At 36.6% G+C, this 18,545-nt stretch overlaps 1 protein-coding gene across 2 annotated transcripts; it reads right to left on the bottom strand.

Moving 5' to 3' along the window:
- Positions 1-266: 266 nt before the first annotated feature.
- LOC112182333 (exocyst complex component SEC8) lies at positions 267-17,618 on the bottom strand. 2 transcript variants are annotated; one of them, XM_024320809.2, is made up of 27 exons: positions 17,180-17,618; positions 16,499-16,674; positions 15,489-15,701; positions 13,548-13,721; positions 12,906-13,010; positions 12,296-12,405; positions 10,739-10,912; positions 9,898-10,054; positions 9,702-9,808; positions 9,276-9,583; positions 9,013-9,176; positions 8,754-8,869; positions 7,715-7,785; positions 7,193-7,323; positions 7,028-7,077; positions 5,562-5,662; positions 4,897-5,009; positions 4,649-4,756; positions 3,982-4,179; positions 3,724-3,809; positions 2,518-2,704; positions 2,360-2,437; positions 1,938-2,039; positions 1,715-1,789; positions 1,040-1,135; positions 897-946; positions 267-811 (listed from the first exon to the last, which is right to left on the bottom strand). In XM_024320809.2, exons 2-27 carry the CDS (start codon positions 16,538-16,540, stop codon positions 724-726), a joined length of 3,204 nt encoding a protein of 1,067 aa, XP_024176577.1. In that variant the 5' UTR covers positions 16,541-16,674; positions 17,180-17,618; the 3' UTR covers positions 267-723. The 2 variants fall into 2 exon arrangements, with proteins under 2 accessions (XP_024176577.1, XP_024176578.1); XM_024320810.2 differs by having other exon boundaries at positions 16,499-16,654.
- Positions 17,619-18,545: the final 927 nt, after the last annotated feature.

Raw genomic sequence — 18,545 nt, 5'->3', positions numbered from 1 at the left:
CATATAAATTACTTTTAGGGGAGTAATTCCTAATGGGGTTATAGCTTCTTCCTTGTTGCCAGTGGAAAAAGTCTCAAAAATATTAATTCGCATATACTTTGTGGGCAAAATAATTATGGGATTGATTAGTAATAAGGATATAGCATTTTCCTTGGCGATGAAGCTCAACAAATGATTAGGTTTATTTTCCATCAGAAACTTTGAGCTAACAAAGCAACAAGACATTTTGCCCGAAAGGTTGGGACATGTTTTGAGCCGTCTTCCAATGAAACGAAGAGAAGCATGATTTCAGTAAATCACTCTCAAAACTAAAATAATTTCACAAAAAGTGCACGGAGCTGTAATGTAGTCCTAGACTATGATCCAGCTGACTTCTCTCAAGAATCGATACAACTGATTTACAATTACCAACCACCACAAAAATTTACACTGGCTTTCGGATCTTTAAAATCAAACTAAGTGAGTTTTGCACAATGGGACACATACACAAAAAATTATTAATACACCAACAAATCATAGAAACACAGAGATCGATGTTGCCGTCAAAACACTTGCCACCAACATACTGAGTGGCAACTTCCACAAAATTTGCTTTTGTAACTGCTTTTGCTGCTTCCGCTGTTGTGAGAAATAATGGCCAACACTTTACATGCTTGTCGGCCCTTTTTTCCAGAATCAATCTTGATGAACAAATAATATATCCAAAATCCAGAAAAGGAAAAACTAACGGGATAGAATCTCCGATACACGATCTTTTGCATCTGCTGGAATCTCCCTACCAGGTACCTGGACCTTTAGAAGATTTGCATACCTGCCAGGGAATCAAACATGTTATTTAGCAGCTACTAAAACTACTCTAGCTGTGATATATAGATAACAGAGATGTATTGACTAACTCGGCGGCTGTAAACAAGTGCTCATGCTCCGTTATGAAGGCAAGCACGGCCTGCAAAAAGGTAGATGATATTATCAAGGATCTCTGTTGGAAATACAGAATTTGCACACAATACAAGGAAAAATTTAATTTCAAATGACTCACCTCAAATGGCATGTTTAGAAGCTCATAGTAAGTTCGGACATGATCAAGTCTCTGTTGTACACCTTCACTGTCAATTGCTGGGATAGCAGCCAGTGCCTGCAACGCCAATGACAATGATAGAAAGGTGTAATCATTGCTGAAGTCAAAATCAAACTCAGAAAACCTGATCTAAAACTCTTTCGACAATATGGGGTAAGAATTTATGGACTGAAGTATACAAATGCCCATTAGGTCAAAAGTTGGTCTGGTGGCATCATCTCGAGTTTGAGTCAAGGAGGACCAGTTATTGATGATAAAAAAATTAAAAAAATAAATAAGCCAACTTGCTCAATGTCAATCCTGTAAAGGATGTCAAATGCCAGCAAGACCAGCTAGAGGTAAGACTGGACACTGCCAAAAGGACAGGACATGTTAATAGCTGGTGCTGGTTACCAATTATGTTTTGGACGCTTTTCTTACAGTAAAGAAGTGCATTTCTATTGGGCATTGTCAACATAAGAGAAACAAAATAACAAGCAGTTCATCGTTCATCACATCTTTTAAATCGACTTCACTGAGTTCAATTAGTCTAACAATGCATCATGAAGGTCTGACGTAGAGCCAGCATAAGCATATATGTCCAGCAACCAGGAAAAGCACCAAGTACATCACATGACGTATAAGATAATAACCTACCTGTTCAAGTGCAATTGAATTCCGACATATCTGCTGAACCCCAAAAAGATTAATGCATTTCATATCAGCCAAAGCCTGTTAAGATTGCATATATCATAAGTGAACAAGAGAAATAAACTAAATGCTACAATATACAAAATACACAAAAATACTGGTACACCTGAATTTAGCTTAGAGAACTTCATAAATGATCTAACAGAAATTTTGTATACAAAGTACAAACCCTGATGGATGCATTTGCTGCAACGCTACAAATCCCACCGAATATGTAATTCCGCTTCAGCGCCGAAACAAAAGGTGCCATCTCCTCATCCCTACGCGTTATCTAAGGAAGAGAAACAGAACAATACGTAAGGACTTGAGAACATGTGGCACTCGCAACAACTGGAAATATTTTCTTTTACAAGCAGCATACATAATAGTCACAGTGTTGTAATAGAGAGAGAGAGAGAGAGAGAGAGATGTTTTGATACTATTCCATGTACTTAACTGGCTAGCAGAGTTGGGAGTTGTTTTGGAAGTTTTAGGCCCAAGAGGAATGGTACAATTTATTGGAAAGTTGATATTTCATATAGGTCCTACAGTAGGGCCACAACATCATTTGCAGTGTCACCTCTGCCAAATACTGGAAACGAATGTACTAACCTGTGCAGTCAGTGAAATAATGAAGTCATCTGGCTCTTCAGCATCCTGGTCTTCCATATATTCCCTGTTTGTCATTTCCTGTTTACACCACAACTTCCAGTCAGACAATGTTGCAATCAATCTCAAACTAGACAACTTTGAATCTACATCTGACATACCTGCATATGGAAAATTGTCTCCAATTGCATCTCAACACGTAAAACCTTAAGGCAGTCAATTGCCAATTTTCTGTACTCATCTGCAAAAGATGCCAGATCCCTAGCAGGAGCACTACTCGTTCGTCGGTGACGGTTCTTGCCATTATCTTCTACTTGATTTGGAGCGTTAAATGTAGTCTCTCCAAGCCTATACAATGCACAACAATTATGAACCATTTTAAGCTATCATAAACTGCATCAAAATGATATAAAACGCATGCCGATAATAAATACTCACGAGTATCCCATTTTGATACCATAAACAAATACATCAAACAAATGAGCTTCTGAAAATGTAGTGTACAGAAAAAAAATTGTGAAATTACCTATAAAATGATAAATATGGGATAGAGAAGAATTACAAAGTTCCTACGTTAGCTATTCTCATATAAGGGTAGAGAAGAAGGTGAACCACCGAACCTAAATATTTAGAGAAAAATATAAACTTTTGAGCAATGTTTTTTCTTTATTATTATTATTATCTCTAGGGATCTTCCATAGAGCATACATGTGGTCAGCAACTGGTTAGTCAATGATAACTAAAGTAGGGAAAATTGCTATTTGAGATTAAGCATGCATGTTGTGGTCAGCATCTTGGGTGCTTTAACAAAGCAACCTTTGTTTGTTTGTTTGTGTTTTTTTTTTTTTCCAATTTTATTATTATTATTATTATTATTTTTTATATAAGACCTTACCAAAGGCTCATTTTTTAATTTAAGGCTCATTTTTAAGAACCTTGTTTACTATACTGCTAAGAACTCCGTGCAAGAACGGGTGAAAGCTCAAACTTCAGCAATCAGTTTGTTTGTATACATAAGGACAAATTAGTTTTTGGAAATACGTGTCCATTGTGTAGGGAACAAAGACAATATCAAACGATTCCATTAGCATGCTGCTCAGAAAAGTAGCTGCATGATTCTTCTCACAATAACTTAATACCGGATTTCAACAATGCAGCTAAGCCACCTAAGCAATCATGGTGTTAGGACAGTAATATCATTTGCACAATTAGAATCCATAAGTCTTATATACCACAAGTGATTGCCACATAATCAAACGATAGGCCCCAGAAATAGGATCTTGATACTTCTTTAAACTTTAAGTTTCTTGCTAACCCAGAATCAATTCAGAATTAATTCAGGACTGCAATCAGATGAGATAACTTGCCTTTCAATAGACTCTGCAACATACTCCAATGAATCACTTAGGGAAGCCAGCAATATAAGCTTGTTGTCATCACGAATCAGATTATCCTTTGAAACGGTTAAATATATAGCATCAATTCGAAATCTTAATATTGAAGGAAATGATCACTACTTCATTAGCAACCTCACTATTAACAATACATGCAGACAAGTTAAGTCTGACATCTTCAACTAAGAAAAAAACAGGAGTGAACATGTAATCACTTAAGTAGAAGGATACCTGCTTAATAGGCCGCAAATTCAACAGTAACTCACTCAGTTCTAGTTCAACCTCAAAATTTTCAGCATCCGAAGCATGGGTTTCCATGTTTGACTGCCCAAATGCATTTGGTAAATATGCACTTGCAGGATCAAGTCGCATCAATTGCTCGATATCATGTCTGCCAATGAGCATGTAACTCTGCTTCTCCAGAACAGCCTGAGGAAGTACTAAAAATGTGAATCAAATTATTAAGAGAGCACTTTCCATGGTTGTGATGTGCCATATCTGGTGGTTAACCATCCTTAGTAGTATTTGCCAAGGGGTCAAGCAAGAACTCATAACTTACAGGATGTGCAAATATTCATTAGTGTTGACAGTTACATATTAGGGTATGGTTGGTGACAAGGTTAATACATTGTTTTGATCAAAGTTGTGAGATATGATTTATTTTATTTATTTTTAGGTAGCGGTTTAATTTTGAACTCTACATTTCCTCCCTCATGGAGCCAAAAGATAGCAATAGGCTACACAGCTGGAACTACCAATTCAGAAGAACATTAAGATTTTAACAAAAACCTAAACAACAAATAGACAGAAAACAATGGAGGCGAAAAAAGAATATCAACATAACTAAAGAAAGATATTGGTGTCTCAAGTCAATAGAAAAGTTGAAAGGTATCCTTGCCTCCATGTATGAGGTCCGGCATCTTTCATAGGTTCGCTCCAGAAAAGTTTGAACATACTTCGCAAGGTCACCAGCAAATTTAGGCATAGCTTGTGCCCAACCAAGCACCTAGAGTAAATGAGCTAGCAAAAGGTTAAAAAATCATCCAGATTGGAGCAGAGAAACAAAGCTTTACTGTCCATGACCAAGTAAGTTGACTGATAAGTAGAGTACTATAAATATCAGCAGAAGCAAACGCTAAAACTTGCCTCTTTTGCTAGAAAATCTATTGCCAGAAGTCCCTGTAAGACGGGACGACCCTTCTCAATTGAAGGAGTATAAGATGCAGCAGCATGAGCTCTTGGTCGGAATGAAGCTGGACCTATAAGAATGCTCCCAAAACATCAGAAATTTTATTGTGAAGGATGATCCCAAGGGCCTGGGGACCATATTAATTGTTTCTTAAAGACTGACAACCATAACAACTACACTGACATACTCTTCATTCCTTTTGTCCTTTTCTTTTCATTTTTATTTTTGAAAAGCACTGAAATACTCATCATCATACATAGACCGGGTTGCAAAAAATCAAAATTAAATACAATGCAGGAGATCTTATAAATATTAAGAGTAATGCTAATTTTATTTCATTAGGCTGAATAAAAATGTCTGGGAAGTTTAGAGTTTATGCATTACTTGTCCTCCACAACTTTCTGGCCCACTAACTGCTCTATTATGTTGGAGATGTTTTGTTTTGGGGTTAAGTTTATCCTTTGATGACTTGTATTCTATTGTTGTACGCACACATTCCAAATAGGTTGCTCATAAAACAAAAACAAAAAAATTATAATAATAAAAAATATATATAATTGCATTCTAATGCAAGTTAATGGAAGAAACAAGTCATTTTAGAGTAATTAGTTATAGAACTTGCTTGATATAGCTTGTTGTACGCCTTTTCTGTAGTCTACAAACATCGTTGGTAAGAAATGGTCCTTCACAAAGTTCTCCACAAAAGCCAGCAACCCATCATTACTGCAGGTCCAGAAGTTGGTATTACAATTTTTTCCAATAAAGCAAACAGAAAAGAGGAATTGCAACATCCTAATCCATGACTAGGAAACAGAATGAAGATGACCAAGGTGGTGAACCAATTCAGCTGTGGATAATATCAAATCAAACAGATAACATAACAAAACCCAAGCATTACCAACTTCAAACAGAAAGAACCCAAGTAATGGATCAGAAGTAGAGGCCTAGCAAATTGCAACCCATATTCCTCCAGCAAAAGCAATTATATTATGTAATTCTTTATGATCAAATTACTTATACTGGATTTTGGGAATTTTGTTTCTATTCTTTTCTACCAGATTTCTGGAATTACTTATATCCAAAGAGCTTAATTCTGACCGAGGAGGACAAATTTTCGTTATACATCCTTTTGCTTATGCGTTTGAATGTTCAATATAGAAAAGTAGGGAACCAACAGATAAAATTCTCACACTTTTTCTCTGTCCAAAATAAAATTCCACCCAAAATATCACAGGTTAGGGGGGTTAAGAAAGTTGATTTGTTATTGATGTACGCAGACAGATGTCAATATATAAGATGGTGATTGTCCTGAATTAGGATCAGAGTGATAAGATAACTTCAGATTAAAGCTCAACATGCTTTTTCTACTATATATATATATATATATATATATTAGGATCAGAGTGATAAGATAACTTCAGATTAAAGCTCAACATGCTTTTTCTACTATATATATATATAGAGGACTTCCACTAAGGGATCCCTTTTTTTGGTCTTTTATAGGGATAGGCATTAGACCAACTTTTAGATCATATTTTCACATCTTAACCGTTCAGTTTTTAGGTCCTAATGTATAGATCACTTCTGCAAATTTTCAGCCAAATTGGTGATCATTAAGGCATCCAAAACTCCAATTTACACGAACGGACCGAATCTGTCGAACCGGAACCATTCGTGTTTATAATGGTAAATTGCAGTTTTGGATGCCTTAACGATCACCAAATTGGCTGAAAATTTGCAGAAGTGATCTATACATTAGGACCTAAAAACTGAACGGTTAAAATGTGAAAATATGATCGAAAAGTTGGTATAATGCATATCCCTATAAAAGACCAAAAAAAGGGATCCCTCACTAGAAGGGCCCTATATATATATATATATATATATATATATATATATATATAGTAGAAAAAGCATGTTGAGCTTTACTTCTCATGGCAAGCAACAATATCTGATAAGCAAGGGAAATAATTATAAATCTGAAAGCATATAAGCCATAAGTTAATAGCATCAATTCCACAGCAAGTTAACATGAAGTTATACATATAAGCACTAAAGAAAAGAGAGCAATATAGTTTTGAGGCTGACCTTAGCTGGGAATACTTTTTTGGAAGCATAGAAGCGACCTTATCTGTAAACTGTAATGCACATAGTCAGAAAAGGACACCACAGAGATGGTAGATCTGACATCAAGAACATGATTAAGAGCATATTATAAACCATGGGCCAAAGTAAAAGGAACAAGTCTAAAACCTGAATAACAGGCCGATATACAGATGCTGCTAGATATATGCCTTGCTCAGGCAAGACAGCTGCCGACCCATAACCTTCTTGTAATACATTTGGGCCCTTTCTACTCCAGCCTTGACGAATGAGATCAACCCCTGTAGAATGAAAGATGCAAGCCACCATAAAATATTACTATAATCATTAAAAATTGTAAACCAGACAATGCCAAAAACTGAATCCTTGACACAGGTACAGCAAGGTGAAGTGATGGGTCCTTGTAAAGTTGCAATAATAATTTAATTCACATTCAGTAAAACCATCATTTACAGAAAACTGCATATAAATTACATAAATCTAATAAGAGAGTTGTGGAAACCACAAGGTCAATCGGATTTAAAGGATGGGGTAATTCAACTTTATCCATCTGTCATTGCTGATCTTTTAGTGGGGATAGGTACAGTATATTTATTATTTAAGCACCGTCAGTATGTGGGTGTCTGTGAGTCTGTCTGAAGATAAGGTACTGCAGAAGTGAAATCTCCATACCTTGGTTGGGAATGGAAATAGTAGCATCTGTGAAGCGAAAAGCAAAGGTAAGACCCTCCTCTGAACTGTCCCTGTAACCCATCAGGAAAAAACTTGGCATAAGCCATAGAAACAAACAGAAAAGCAGATATATATGCTCAAGACTCAAGAGTAAGAAAAGGGAGCTAAATGTGAAAAATGCTATACCAGGGCAGAAATTAAAGGCATATGGAACTATTTGGCATTTCTAGTCATTACAAATTCAGGCTGTAGCAAATGTTTCAGGCTGCAACCTAAGGATTGGTTAAGAAATGAAGAAAACCCAGATAAAAGTTGTCGGGTAAGCATCTGATGTTAAGAGATGTCGAGCAGTCAAATGATTACAGAGTAGTCACCACAATTAGCAAAATACTCGACCGCCTCTATAATGTGGCTATTACAAACCTATCTAGCAGCTTGACAACTCCACCATAAGAAAGCAACTCATGACGCTCCCGATATCAGATGTGCTACAAGGGCAATCCCATTTCAACCTAAAGTTTCCTAATGTCACCAGAGGCTAACATCACACCTTCAAAATCAAAACCAAACAGAAAATAAAGCAAATTCCCCAGCCGTGCTCCTCCCTCCCCAAAATAGTACTTTGACCAAAAGAGTTGTGTGGGTCTAATAATATAAATTTATAGGAAATAGGACTGTTCCGGCTAGAATCAACATTCCAAAGCCACAGCCTAAACCCTAACCACCACACTACCAGTACCATTTTAGCAATTCACTAGATGTGTTTCACCACAGACCCTCTTCCACAACAACCATTAATCTCCAAAACAAAGTCCAACCCTAAACAGAAATTACCCCTCAGGTTCAATAATTTGGTTGTTGAACCTGAGGTTCACTGTCCCTTCATCTCTACATGTTGTCTTGTCCACACATGTTCCAAGTCCCAGACAAAAAACACAATACCAGAAAGAAAATTAACAAAATCTAAATTTCAAAAATTCAGATACAATAATTTAAGGCATGTTATATGGTAACATGGAAGAGAATTGAGTTTACTTGCCTCTTATCTTTGGAAGGGGCCTTGCTCGCAAATCTAGCTGTTTGTACAGCAGCATCTGCAGATGCAGCTTCAGGAGTTGCCCGCAGTATCTCACAAATAAGTTGCTGGCATTCACTCTTTAACAGAAACACAAGAAACAAAGTTAGGAAAATATATGAAAGAGATCTTTGGACAAATGTGATGCAGGGTTCCTTTTGCAAGATTCAAAAGATTAAACCATCCGCTATTCAATCATAAGAAATTAAGGATGATCCATTACCTGTAATACTGTTAAGGAAAAACCAATGCTGTAGCCTCCAGTAACTTGAGATGATTCAGAATCGGGATTAATATTTATGTCTGTTGGCAATGATTTTGGTGTATTCATGTCTGCTTGTTGAGACGACTTTAATTCTAAAAGCTCCCCAACAACAACATGGTTCTCTGAACAATCAGACAAATGAATTCAGTTTCAATGTCAAAAACAAATGTAAACTTTAAAAAAATAGAAATAAATACACATTAGTGAATAAAAGGAATCACCAAATATCCGAACAACAGCATCCAAAATAGAATTCACAAGATCTTTTGCTGCAGCCTGTGCTTTCCCCGCAGGTGCCATCACAGGCGAGACAGGGCTCGCTGCCAATAGAGTTCCAGCTAGTGATATCCCATTCTGACGCTTATGTTTTGGCAACTGATAACTTTCTAACTGTCCCTTCATGAAATGTAGACCAGGAGTAGCAGTTCTGGCAGCCTGACCGATGCCAGACCTCGAAGAATTAACTAGTTCGGCATGAGTTTTAATTTTGGATGTGATAATATCATGAAGTGTAGGTCGCAGTCTTTGGCTGTTATTGGGAGAACACAATATCAAAGAAGCTGATGAGTCATCTTGAACATACAGATAAGTGAAAGAACTACCATAATTAAAACCATATGAGAGTAGTAAGTCAGCCAGACTCAAACCATATCATAGCGCCAGCAGCCGCAACTTTCCTAAGCATGCAAAGGCACTCGACCATAGTCTGTAAATACTTGACATGAAGTGGCGCATCACTTTTCTTGATTGTTTCCTAAACCCAAGTATAAACCCAAAACTTTCAGAACAGGGAAGAGAAATTCATCAGAAGAAAAATTAGATATCAATTGACAGTTCTCTTACAAGAAATTCATCCGGAGTGGAATACTGAAGCCATGTTGGCATTTGACGAGGAATAATTTTGACATCACCGTTGGCCCTAGCTGATGTTGAATGCCCATCTGAGGTAGCTTCATCATGCAATTCAGTGCCCTCCTCGTCAGGACCATCAACAGAAGAACTAAATTGATAAAACGTTCAGAATGTTACAGAAAGTTTACCAAATAGAAGTAGAAACAATAACATTATGAACTCATAATCTTCTGTGAATAAATGTAACTCAGCAATGTCAGATCGAAAGGTTTAGATTTTCAATCGGCTGTACAGTAGCAAATGGATATAGATTATCCTGAAAGACCTATTGTACAAACAACTGCCTGCTTATAGTATTCAGAAACCATACTAATCAATATCTAATTAACCTTTTTCCAAATCTCAAGTACTAGTTAGAACAGGATTTAAGCAGCTATGTCTATATAAGAAGTATTTCTCTCCAACAAATTAATCATTTGGGAAGCATATTAGTTAAACCTTGATTGCTTCCCATATTAGAACATATGTTAATCCTGATGAACATAGAATTGTCTCATACACCTCCAGGAGGTTTTTACTTTTGACAAAGAAATTAACTGCATAGAAAAATGCAGCTGCAGAAAATGACAAGTAACAAATATGGGACACTTGATGATTTGAAACATTATATGCTACTTCGATTGAAGAGGAAAGGTAAATATTCAACGGTGCTACAATTTAAAAACTAATATCATTTTCAAATGCAGATCAATTGATGAATAAAATATCAGTAGAACAAAATCCAGAATATAATAGCAAGCTTTAACCAGTACAGATAACTTTCTAATCTTACCCTCCATCAACAGAACCTGCCCTATATGATCCATCTCCATGAATACCAAGCTGATTATCACCTTTTAACAGTCTGGTTCTTCGAGACAGGGATTGTGAATTACTCATCGAAAATACAACGGCTGTGGTGGTTGGTACCTCATCTTCCCTTTCATGTAAGCTCAATGCAGCAGAGCTACAGATAAGAAACAGTGAAACGAAAATCAAATAGTTTTTAAAAATATAGCACTAAGTGACTGGAAAGATGACAGATCTTGCAAGTTTTAGCAATTTACCCCCAAGCTCCCAAGGAACAACAAAAAAGGCTGCCCCCAAAGGGAAGATTTCAGTCTCAAAATCACCATAAACAATTTTCTGAGTCAATTAGAAAAATACTAACTCTAGGTCCGGCACGGAAGAAAACAGAATATATTAATATTATACTTGTATTTGGTTTGGTAACTATTACATTGATCTTTGGGCAGGGAAGGGGGAGGGGGATTTCAACTTGGGATGCTGTTGAACATTATGGATAGAATTACTGCTGCCAGTTGATTAACTTAATTCTCTTTGAATACATAAGATTTGCGGAAAGAAAAAGTTTGAGAGGAAAATTGAAAACTTAAGAGTTCTCCACCTTTCTTGTTCATTTCCATATTACAATCAAACAGAAGTAATTCTAAGGATTTTTATTATTATTTTTTCCCCTCTTCTCCATTGGTAAACCAAAATTAGATCGATGATAAACCTGAGGAATTCAAAAGGTAGCATGCAAGCAGCAGCATCAAGAATTATACACAGTACACCCAACATGAATTGGTACAAAAATGAGTAACCAGTAGATTTTCGATAACTGCTGAGTATCAGTCACCACAGGACCTCCCAAGTCCCAACCACCAATTAAGTATGCAAATAAACAAAACAGGCTTAAAGTAAAATAAATAAATAAAATTTGAGAAGAAACAGCTTTTTATTAAAAAAGCAAAAATCAAGATACAGGGAAGCGGACAAGGAGTCCGCTTTAATGATCTAAAGAGGGCAGCTAGGGCTATAGGCCTAGCATCTCGTCTCATAATACTAATCAAGGCTTAGGGGCTTATACTACAGCTGCTTGCCAGGTAAGTATAATGGAAGAAAGATTATAATCCTTGAATTCCTTAGAAATAGAAACCCATAAGGATGCCCAGAACTTGACTCTCTCCCACAGGTATACTAGAGCTGCTTGCCAGGTAAGTATAATGGAAGAAAGATTATAATCCTTGAATTACTTAGAAATAGAAACCCATCAGGATGCCCAGAACTTGACTCTCTCCCACAGGTCTTCCTTCTCCACCCCTCCATAGTTTTCAAATAATCTTTTATTTCTTTCCATCCAGACCACCCAAACTACAGCTAGCACCCCACAACCCCAAAGGGTTCTGGCCTTTTTACCTTTACCAAACGCTATGGGGTTTTCTCTTAGCCTTAGCAAGTAAAATAAATAAATAAATTTTAAAAAAAAATGAAAAGTGCTACTGCCAAAGTGATGTTAACGTACGGGAAAGTAGACAAAAAGGAAGAACGAAGGATCAGTAAATACCTATATTCCCCCTTGTTATAAAGATGAGCGTGTAGATCCTCTAGCACTTTATAAAACAGAACTCCTCTCAACTTTGTTAACTCAGAGCGAACATCTTGAAGGGCACCAACCTGGGCCAGTAATCATATTAACCAATTTAAACAAATCACCAAAAAAGGTATCCTTTAAAATATTCCGACCAATGCAAAACTGCCTCAAGGAAATAAAACATGAAAGGAAAATGGAAGAATAAGATAGACGGCATGAATTTCTATTTAGCTTACGTTCTGATGCTCTTAAGTTTTAGAAAGAAAGACCCAAAGGTTTAAAGACTCATTAGTTGTATAACAATGCAGTATCTATTATCATCAAAATAGTTTTTTTTTTTTTTTTCCTGGGCCTTCAGTGCAGAGAATCTCGGAATCATAGGAGAGAAAGAAAAGATGACCATGATATTGGATGCTAAAGAGATCAAACCTGGACAATTGACCAGTTGAGAATGTTGTACCGTTTTAGGATCTAGGATTTTGAGGTATAAATACTAGAAAGTAACCTTCCAGGAAGTCACCATAAGAGAAAGAAAAAAAAATTATGTGATAAGATTGCTAAAGGAAAGGGTTGATAAACCTACCGTCTGAAGCCCCTCACGTTCAAGCATCAACATCGACTGAACATGAAACTGAACAGCGGCATAGTACTGCTTTTCGGAAATGAGCTTCTCTATACGAGCTGGAACCTGAACCACATTTTGAACAGGATATAATAGGTCTTTAGAATTTTTCGCAAAATGATGCAGTTGGGACAAATATTTTTGCTAGTAGTTCAGTGCCAAGGTGAGGTTACTAGACAATAGGGATGCATCAAACCATATGTATGTGTAAAATAATCTGCAACTGTAAGCGAATTCATGAGTTGTAAGTTCAAAGACTGATTCAGTGTGTGGGTGTGTATCTGTTAAATCTGACTGGAGTGATAACTAATGAGTAGTAAAGCCAAACTGACTCTGTGTATGTGAACACATGGGTGTGTTCTGATTATCAGTGGTAGCTCATGAGTTTAAGTCAAAAGGTGTGTGTTTGTGTGGGTGGGTGTGATTGCAAGTGTGAAAACAATTCATTAGTTGTCAGGTCGGATACATATCCAGGCATATCAAATTACATACGCATGTTTTGCATGCGTGGTCATAAATTATAATTATGCATGACTAAACTAATACTATGAAACTAACATGAGCCTGATATGACCCGAAGACAGGAAACAGGATTGGACAAACCTTAGATATTCCCTCAATTTGATCTAATAGGGAGATTATGTGGCGCAATGTCACCGACCGGTACCATAACTGATGCAGTTGTTTATTGCGGGAACTAAGACGCCTTTTTGCTTCAGCCAAATCAACCTTTAAGACACCAATATTTTCGGTAGATTCGCTGAACAATCGCAAGATCTGGAAGGAATTGAAGAAAGAGTGAGAAAGGAGCATTTCTTTAATTCACCGTAGAAAATAAATTTTTCGTTTGTTTTTGGCCTGAAGCAGCAGTACACTTTTAACAAATATACTCAAAGCAGAACAGCCAGATAAACATGAAACTAAGACACAAGCAAATCAAAGAAACATCCAATAAAGACATAACTTCCTCAGCAAGAGAGGGCAATTTCTCATTTCAGAATACATCAACGCCTTAAGAAAAGACTAGATTCAAGCCTTGTCCCTTAGAAATTCAATGGATATCCTTCCTCAAAGCCGAAAATCAAACTCTTTATCTCAGACCAAGCACCTAACAAATGTGTAGCACAGAACACCTAAGCCATTACCACCACCAAAAGCACACCACATTTCAGCCCAAAAAAAAAAAAAGAATATGAAAAGAATGGTTGCACCAAATTTAGCAACCTCAGTTTCTTCCACAATTTCAATGCCACTGAGCTAGGAAGAAAAATAGAAAAAGTGATAAATCCTTTCAGCTGCTCCTTTGCAAATGAGTACACCAGTGAGGGGAAGGCAAACCTAAGACCTCTTCCATTGAACAATCTCACTAGTATTAACACATCACTCTCCCAAGAGAACAATCCAAGAAGAAATTGCACCTCGAGAGGTACTTGAGCTTTTTATATGGCTGGAGTGATAGTGAGAACAGTGTGATCATTAGATGATTTTCAAGAGAGGTTGTATATGGATTACGAGAGGAAAGCCAGTATAGTTAGTTGGAGGTAAGTGGAATACACAAACTAGACATCCGTCGAAAGATGAATTCTCTTCATGTTACCCAGAATGAAACGAACAACAACTTGAAGCCTTGAAACTGTAGCCACCACTTCAAACTGAACAGAGTAACTATCCCTAGTAGAAATCACCACAACAGCTTCATTACAAAGGTTGTCATTCTAGATACAGAATTTCCACCATTACACCACCTTCAATCCTCAGATCGTTACAAAACAAACATAACTTTAACACTAAGCCTCCAGTCTCACCAAAAGGTCACTCTTTTCCTCCATCCACTCCTTCTAACGAGAAACATTCATAGGCTATCCAAACCTTTTTGCCAATAGTTAAATAAAACAAGGAGAAATAATAAATAGCGGGGTAGAGAAACACCATTTAACCAAGCCTCTCCTCCCTAGCCAAAAGCGCTATTTTCCAAAAGTTCAACATTCTTTCAATTTCTAAACCAGTGTCCAAGAAACCAGAAGATGAGGAGTTTCCTCGAAAGGCAGCCCAAGTATTTCACATCATCATGAACATAAATCAAGCCTCTCCTCCCTAGTCAAAAGCGCTATTTTCCAAAAGTTGAACATTCTTTCAATTTCTCAACCAGCGTCCAAGAGACTAGAAGATGTGGAGTTTCCGCCAAAGGCAGCCAAGTATTTCACATCATCATGAACATACGAAGAATGTGACAAGTAATCAATCCAATAAATTTTATGAAGCAATTATTATTGTTTACTATTGTTGACTTTTGTCCGGTTTCTTTATATGCACGTGTTTCTTCAGTTATAGGTGTCCAAAAAATTCTTACGCCTAAGATGTATTATTTGTTATCACACCCAACTTAAAGATGAACAAACAGCAAATGTATTATTAGTAGTTACACCTAAACGGTTCAATTTCTTCTCAGCAAGCATACTAGAAAGCTTGAAAATTGAACAAAGACTACATAAAACATGGACAGACACATTACATATATATCGAACAAGAAAAACTATAAGAAACCTGGGAATAATTTTGAATTGCTTTGTTGAAGCCACTGTGATAATTGTGTACAACTTCATCCACAACCTCCTCAACAACATCACTTTGCTGCTTCAGAAACTCAACTTCACTTTCACGGTCTTTGGATGTCAAAATATGAACAACATGAGGTAATGAATCAAAACGAGCTGCAGCCCAGCTCTCATCTATTCTTGAAATCTCTTCCCTCAGATACTGAAGTTACCATAACATCACAGGAAAAATATCAGAAGGCATAATTAAATTGCAGTATACAAACCACAGGATTAATTTAAAACAACAGTATATCCTAAATGGGTCTGATTCTAGATAGTGAACTGTATTACAGTAAAACTTTAAAAGATTTTTACCTCACAAGATTATCGTCATCATTTCAACATTTGCATTATGCAGAGTGCCAGACCTAAACACTAAGAAACGCAGTTTTTTTTTTATCTAATGAGCAATAATATTATGATCTGCACTCTCGCAGCTATTGAGTTCGGGATTCCAGGTTCCTGTGATAATTTATAAAGTGAAAGTCTAAAATTTTCTGGAAAAAGGAAATAGGCAAAAATAGCCCAACATATTTTATGAACTTTGAAGTTTTGGGACCAAGACACAGAACCAACTTTTCAACTATCCGAAACATATTCTATGCAAACCCTTTATATATGAATATCTTAGAATAAGAGATAATGCCATCCAAACCACTGAAACCCCCATACTCACAGATTAAAAATATTAGTCAGAAAAAAAAAAAAAGATAATATATATTAGATGTACTATTCAGTAGGATTCCCAGTTCATAATCTTAGAAAGGAATAAACAAATTGTTCTAGATTAAGAACAAACATATTATGCATTTCTATGTAAATCGTAAAAGGTCACATGCACCTTGTTGTGTAATATCTTATATGGGATGAGAATGCAACATTACAATTTCGATAGGTAACTAATTCACACATGAAAAAGGAATTCAGGTATAACTGAAAATAAAAAATAGAACTTACTTCCTTGTCTCGAGACACAGGCAATCCATCAAAAATTCCCATATTGAGCTTTCACGTCAACAGATGCTGTGCAAGTCAAGTCATTCTGACAAAGCCATAGTCCCAAATGAAGATGGAGTACCTGGTTTCCTCAATGGCTCAACTAGTACACCAAAACTATTCGTCCAGCAGTATTCCTATGAAAAATTCCATAGGTTCAGAGGACATATCACCCAAATTATATATGTTATTTTCTAACTGCAAAACAAATAATCTCGAAAACAGCCGGTGGCAATTCCACAGACCACTAGACAGCAAATAATGCATAACTCAAACCCTCTGAAACACTCTATTTTGTATCCAACAAAGAACCTATATTCGAAAAAAATTGAAGTCTGCACATGCTACTTCTTGCTTTCGAGTTTAAACGAAATGTAAAACAATCAGACTCACAATTGAAAACAAAATTAACAAAAGCAATGCTACTTTTCTGAGCTGAACTTTTAGCTTCATCTAAGCAAAACAACCAAAAATGTCACACCTAATTCCCTTTCTACTCTTCATGGAAATATGAGCAACTAAAACAAGCATTATCGAGCTTCGCCGCAACTACTACAAACTTTCCCGGTCAATTCCATCACTAATCTTCTTAAGCAATCAAAGCGAATGCAAATATGACAGAACAGAAAAGAGAAGAGGTACCTCTAGATCCAGTAGATAAACAGAAACGCCGGAGCTGAAGCAATTTCGAAAGGCCTAAGCTTCCATTAACAGCAATCGCAACAGAGAAACAGAATCATCATCATCATCATAATCAGAGAGATTGAATCGAAAATCGAAGAGTGAAAATTCGAGGAGAGATTGAGGATTTTCCTAGCGGAGAAAACTATTTGAATCTGGGGAGGAAGAGAGAGTGGCGTTGAAGATGTGGAATTGTGGGGAGGAACAATGGAAGTGGATTGAAATGGAGAGAGAGAGAGAGAGAGAGAGAGAGAATGAGGTAGGAGCTGGGAGTTGGAGCGGGTCGGGTTCGGAGCTAGGTGTGGATCGGGTAGTCTCGAAGCTGGAAGTGGAAGCGCGTGAGAACGGATCCAAATGACGATGGTGTGTGTCTACACAGATTCGAAGAAGAGAAGTATGAGAGAGCCACGCCTGCAGCTTTCAACCTTTTTTACTAAAAAAAAAGAAAAGAAAAAAGAATTAAACAAAAATAAATAAAAAAGATTAAAGACTTGTTGGACTGTTGGGAAAATGGAGCTACAAGCCTTTTTAGTTTCCCAAAATGGGTTTTTGGGAAGGATTTTGAGTTAATGGGTTCCAACGGGTTTAGCCCGCAAAACTCATTAATTTGCGGGTTTTTTGCGTGCGGGCTTTTTTTAGCCCGGATTAATAAATGGACGGGTTTGTGCGGGTTTTTAACGTGCAGGTATAGTGCGGGTTTGCGGGTTACGGGTTTGAATGTCAGACCTAGTTTTTACTATACTTGGGCATTGGCGCAAATGTTCCACACCGGAGGTCCTCGTGGATGGTTAACTCGGGGATGGTGACCGTGCTCTGACAAGATAATTGGGTCATCCTCCAAATTAGTCTTCTAAAAAGTACTTGTAAGGGATCGGTGATTTTTAATAACTTCGTTGCAATCACAAATATAGGTTTAAGTGAGAAATTGTTAGTCAATCAATCAAATTTGTATATTTGGAGGTGAGAATAAGCTTGTAACCAATAACTATATTTTTTTATATAATGAGTATTTTTGATATGGTTTGCTGGACTGTACCTAAATGTAATTTTTTGTATTTCCTTTTATTATATTTATACGACAACAATAATGTTTACCTTTTTAGTAATTGACTAAGAAAATTATGTTCAATCACAATTGTATGTAAATCCAACAAGTTGAGTTACTCAACTTTTCACACATCCAGTAATGATAGAGCATAATTTTCCTAGCTAACTATAAAAATTTATTTTCATTATTAAATTTACATCTAATGATTATGGAGCATAATTTTCTTAGTCAATTACTAATTATGTGAACACCTTAGCAGCACGACTACGAGAATTAAAC

The sequence above is a fragment of the Rosa chinensis genome, chromosome 1, assembly GCF_002994745.2.
Source record: "Rosa chinensis cultivar Old Blush chromosome 1, RchiOBHm-V2, whole genome shotgun sequence".
Taxonomy (NCBI): domain Eukaryota; kingdom Viridiplantae; phylum Streptophyta; class Magnoliopsida; order Rosales; family Rosaceae; genus Rosa; species Rosa chinensis.
Note: the sequence above shows the minus strand (reverse complement) of the source record. Positions and strands in the feature narration are given on the sequence as shown.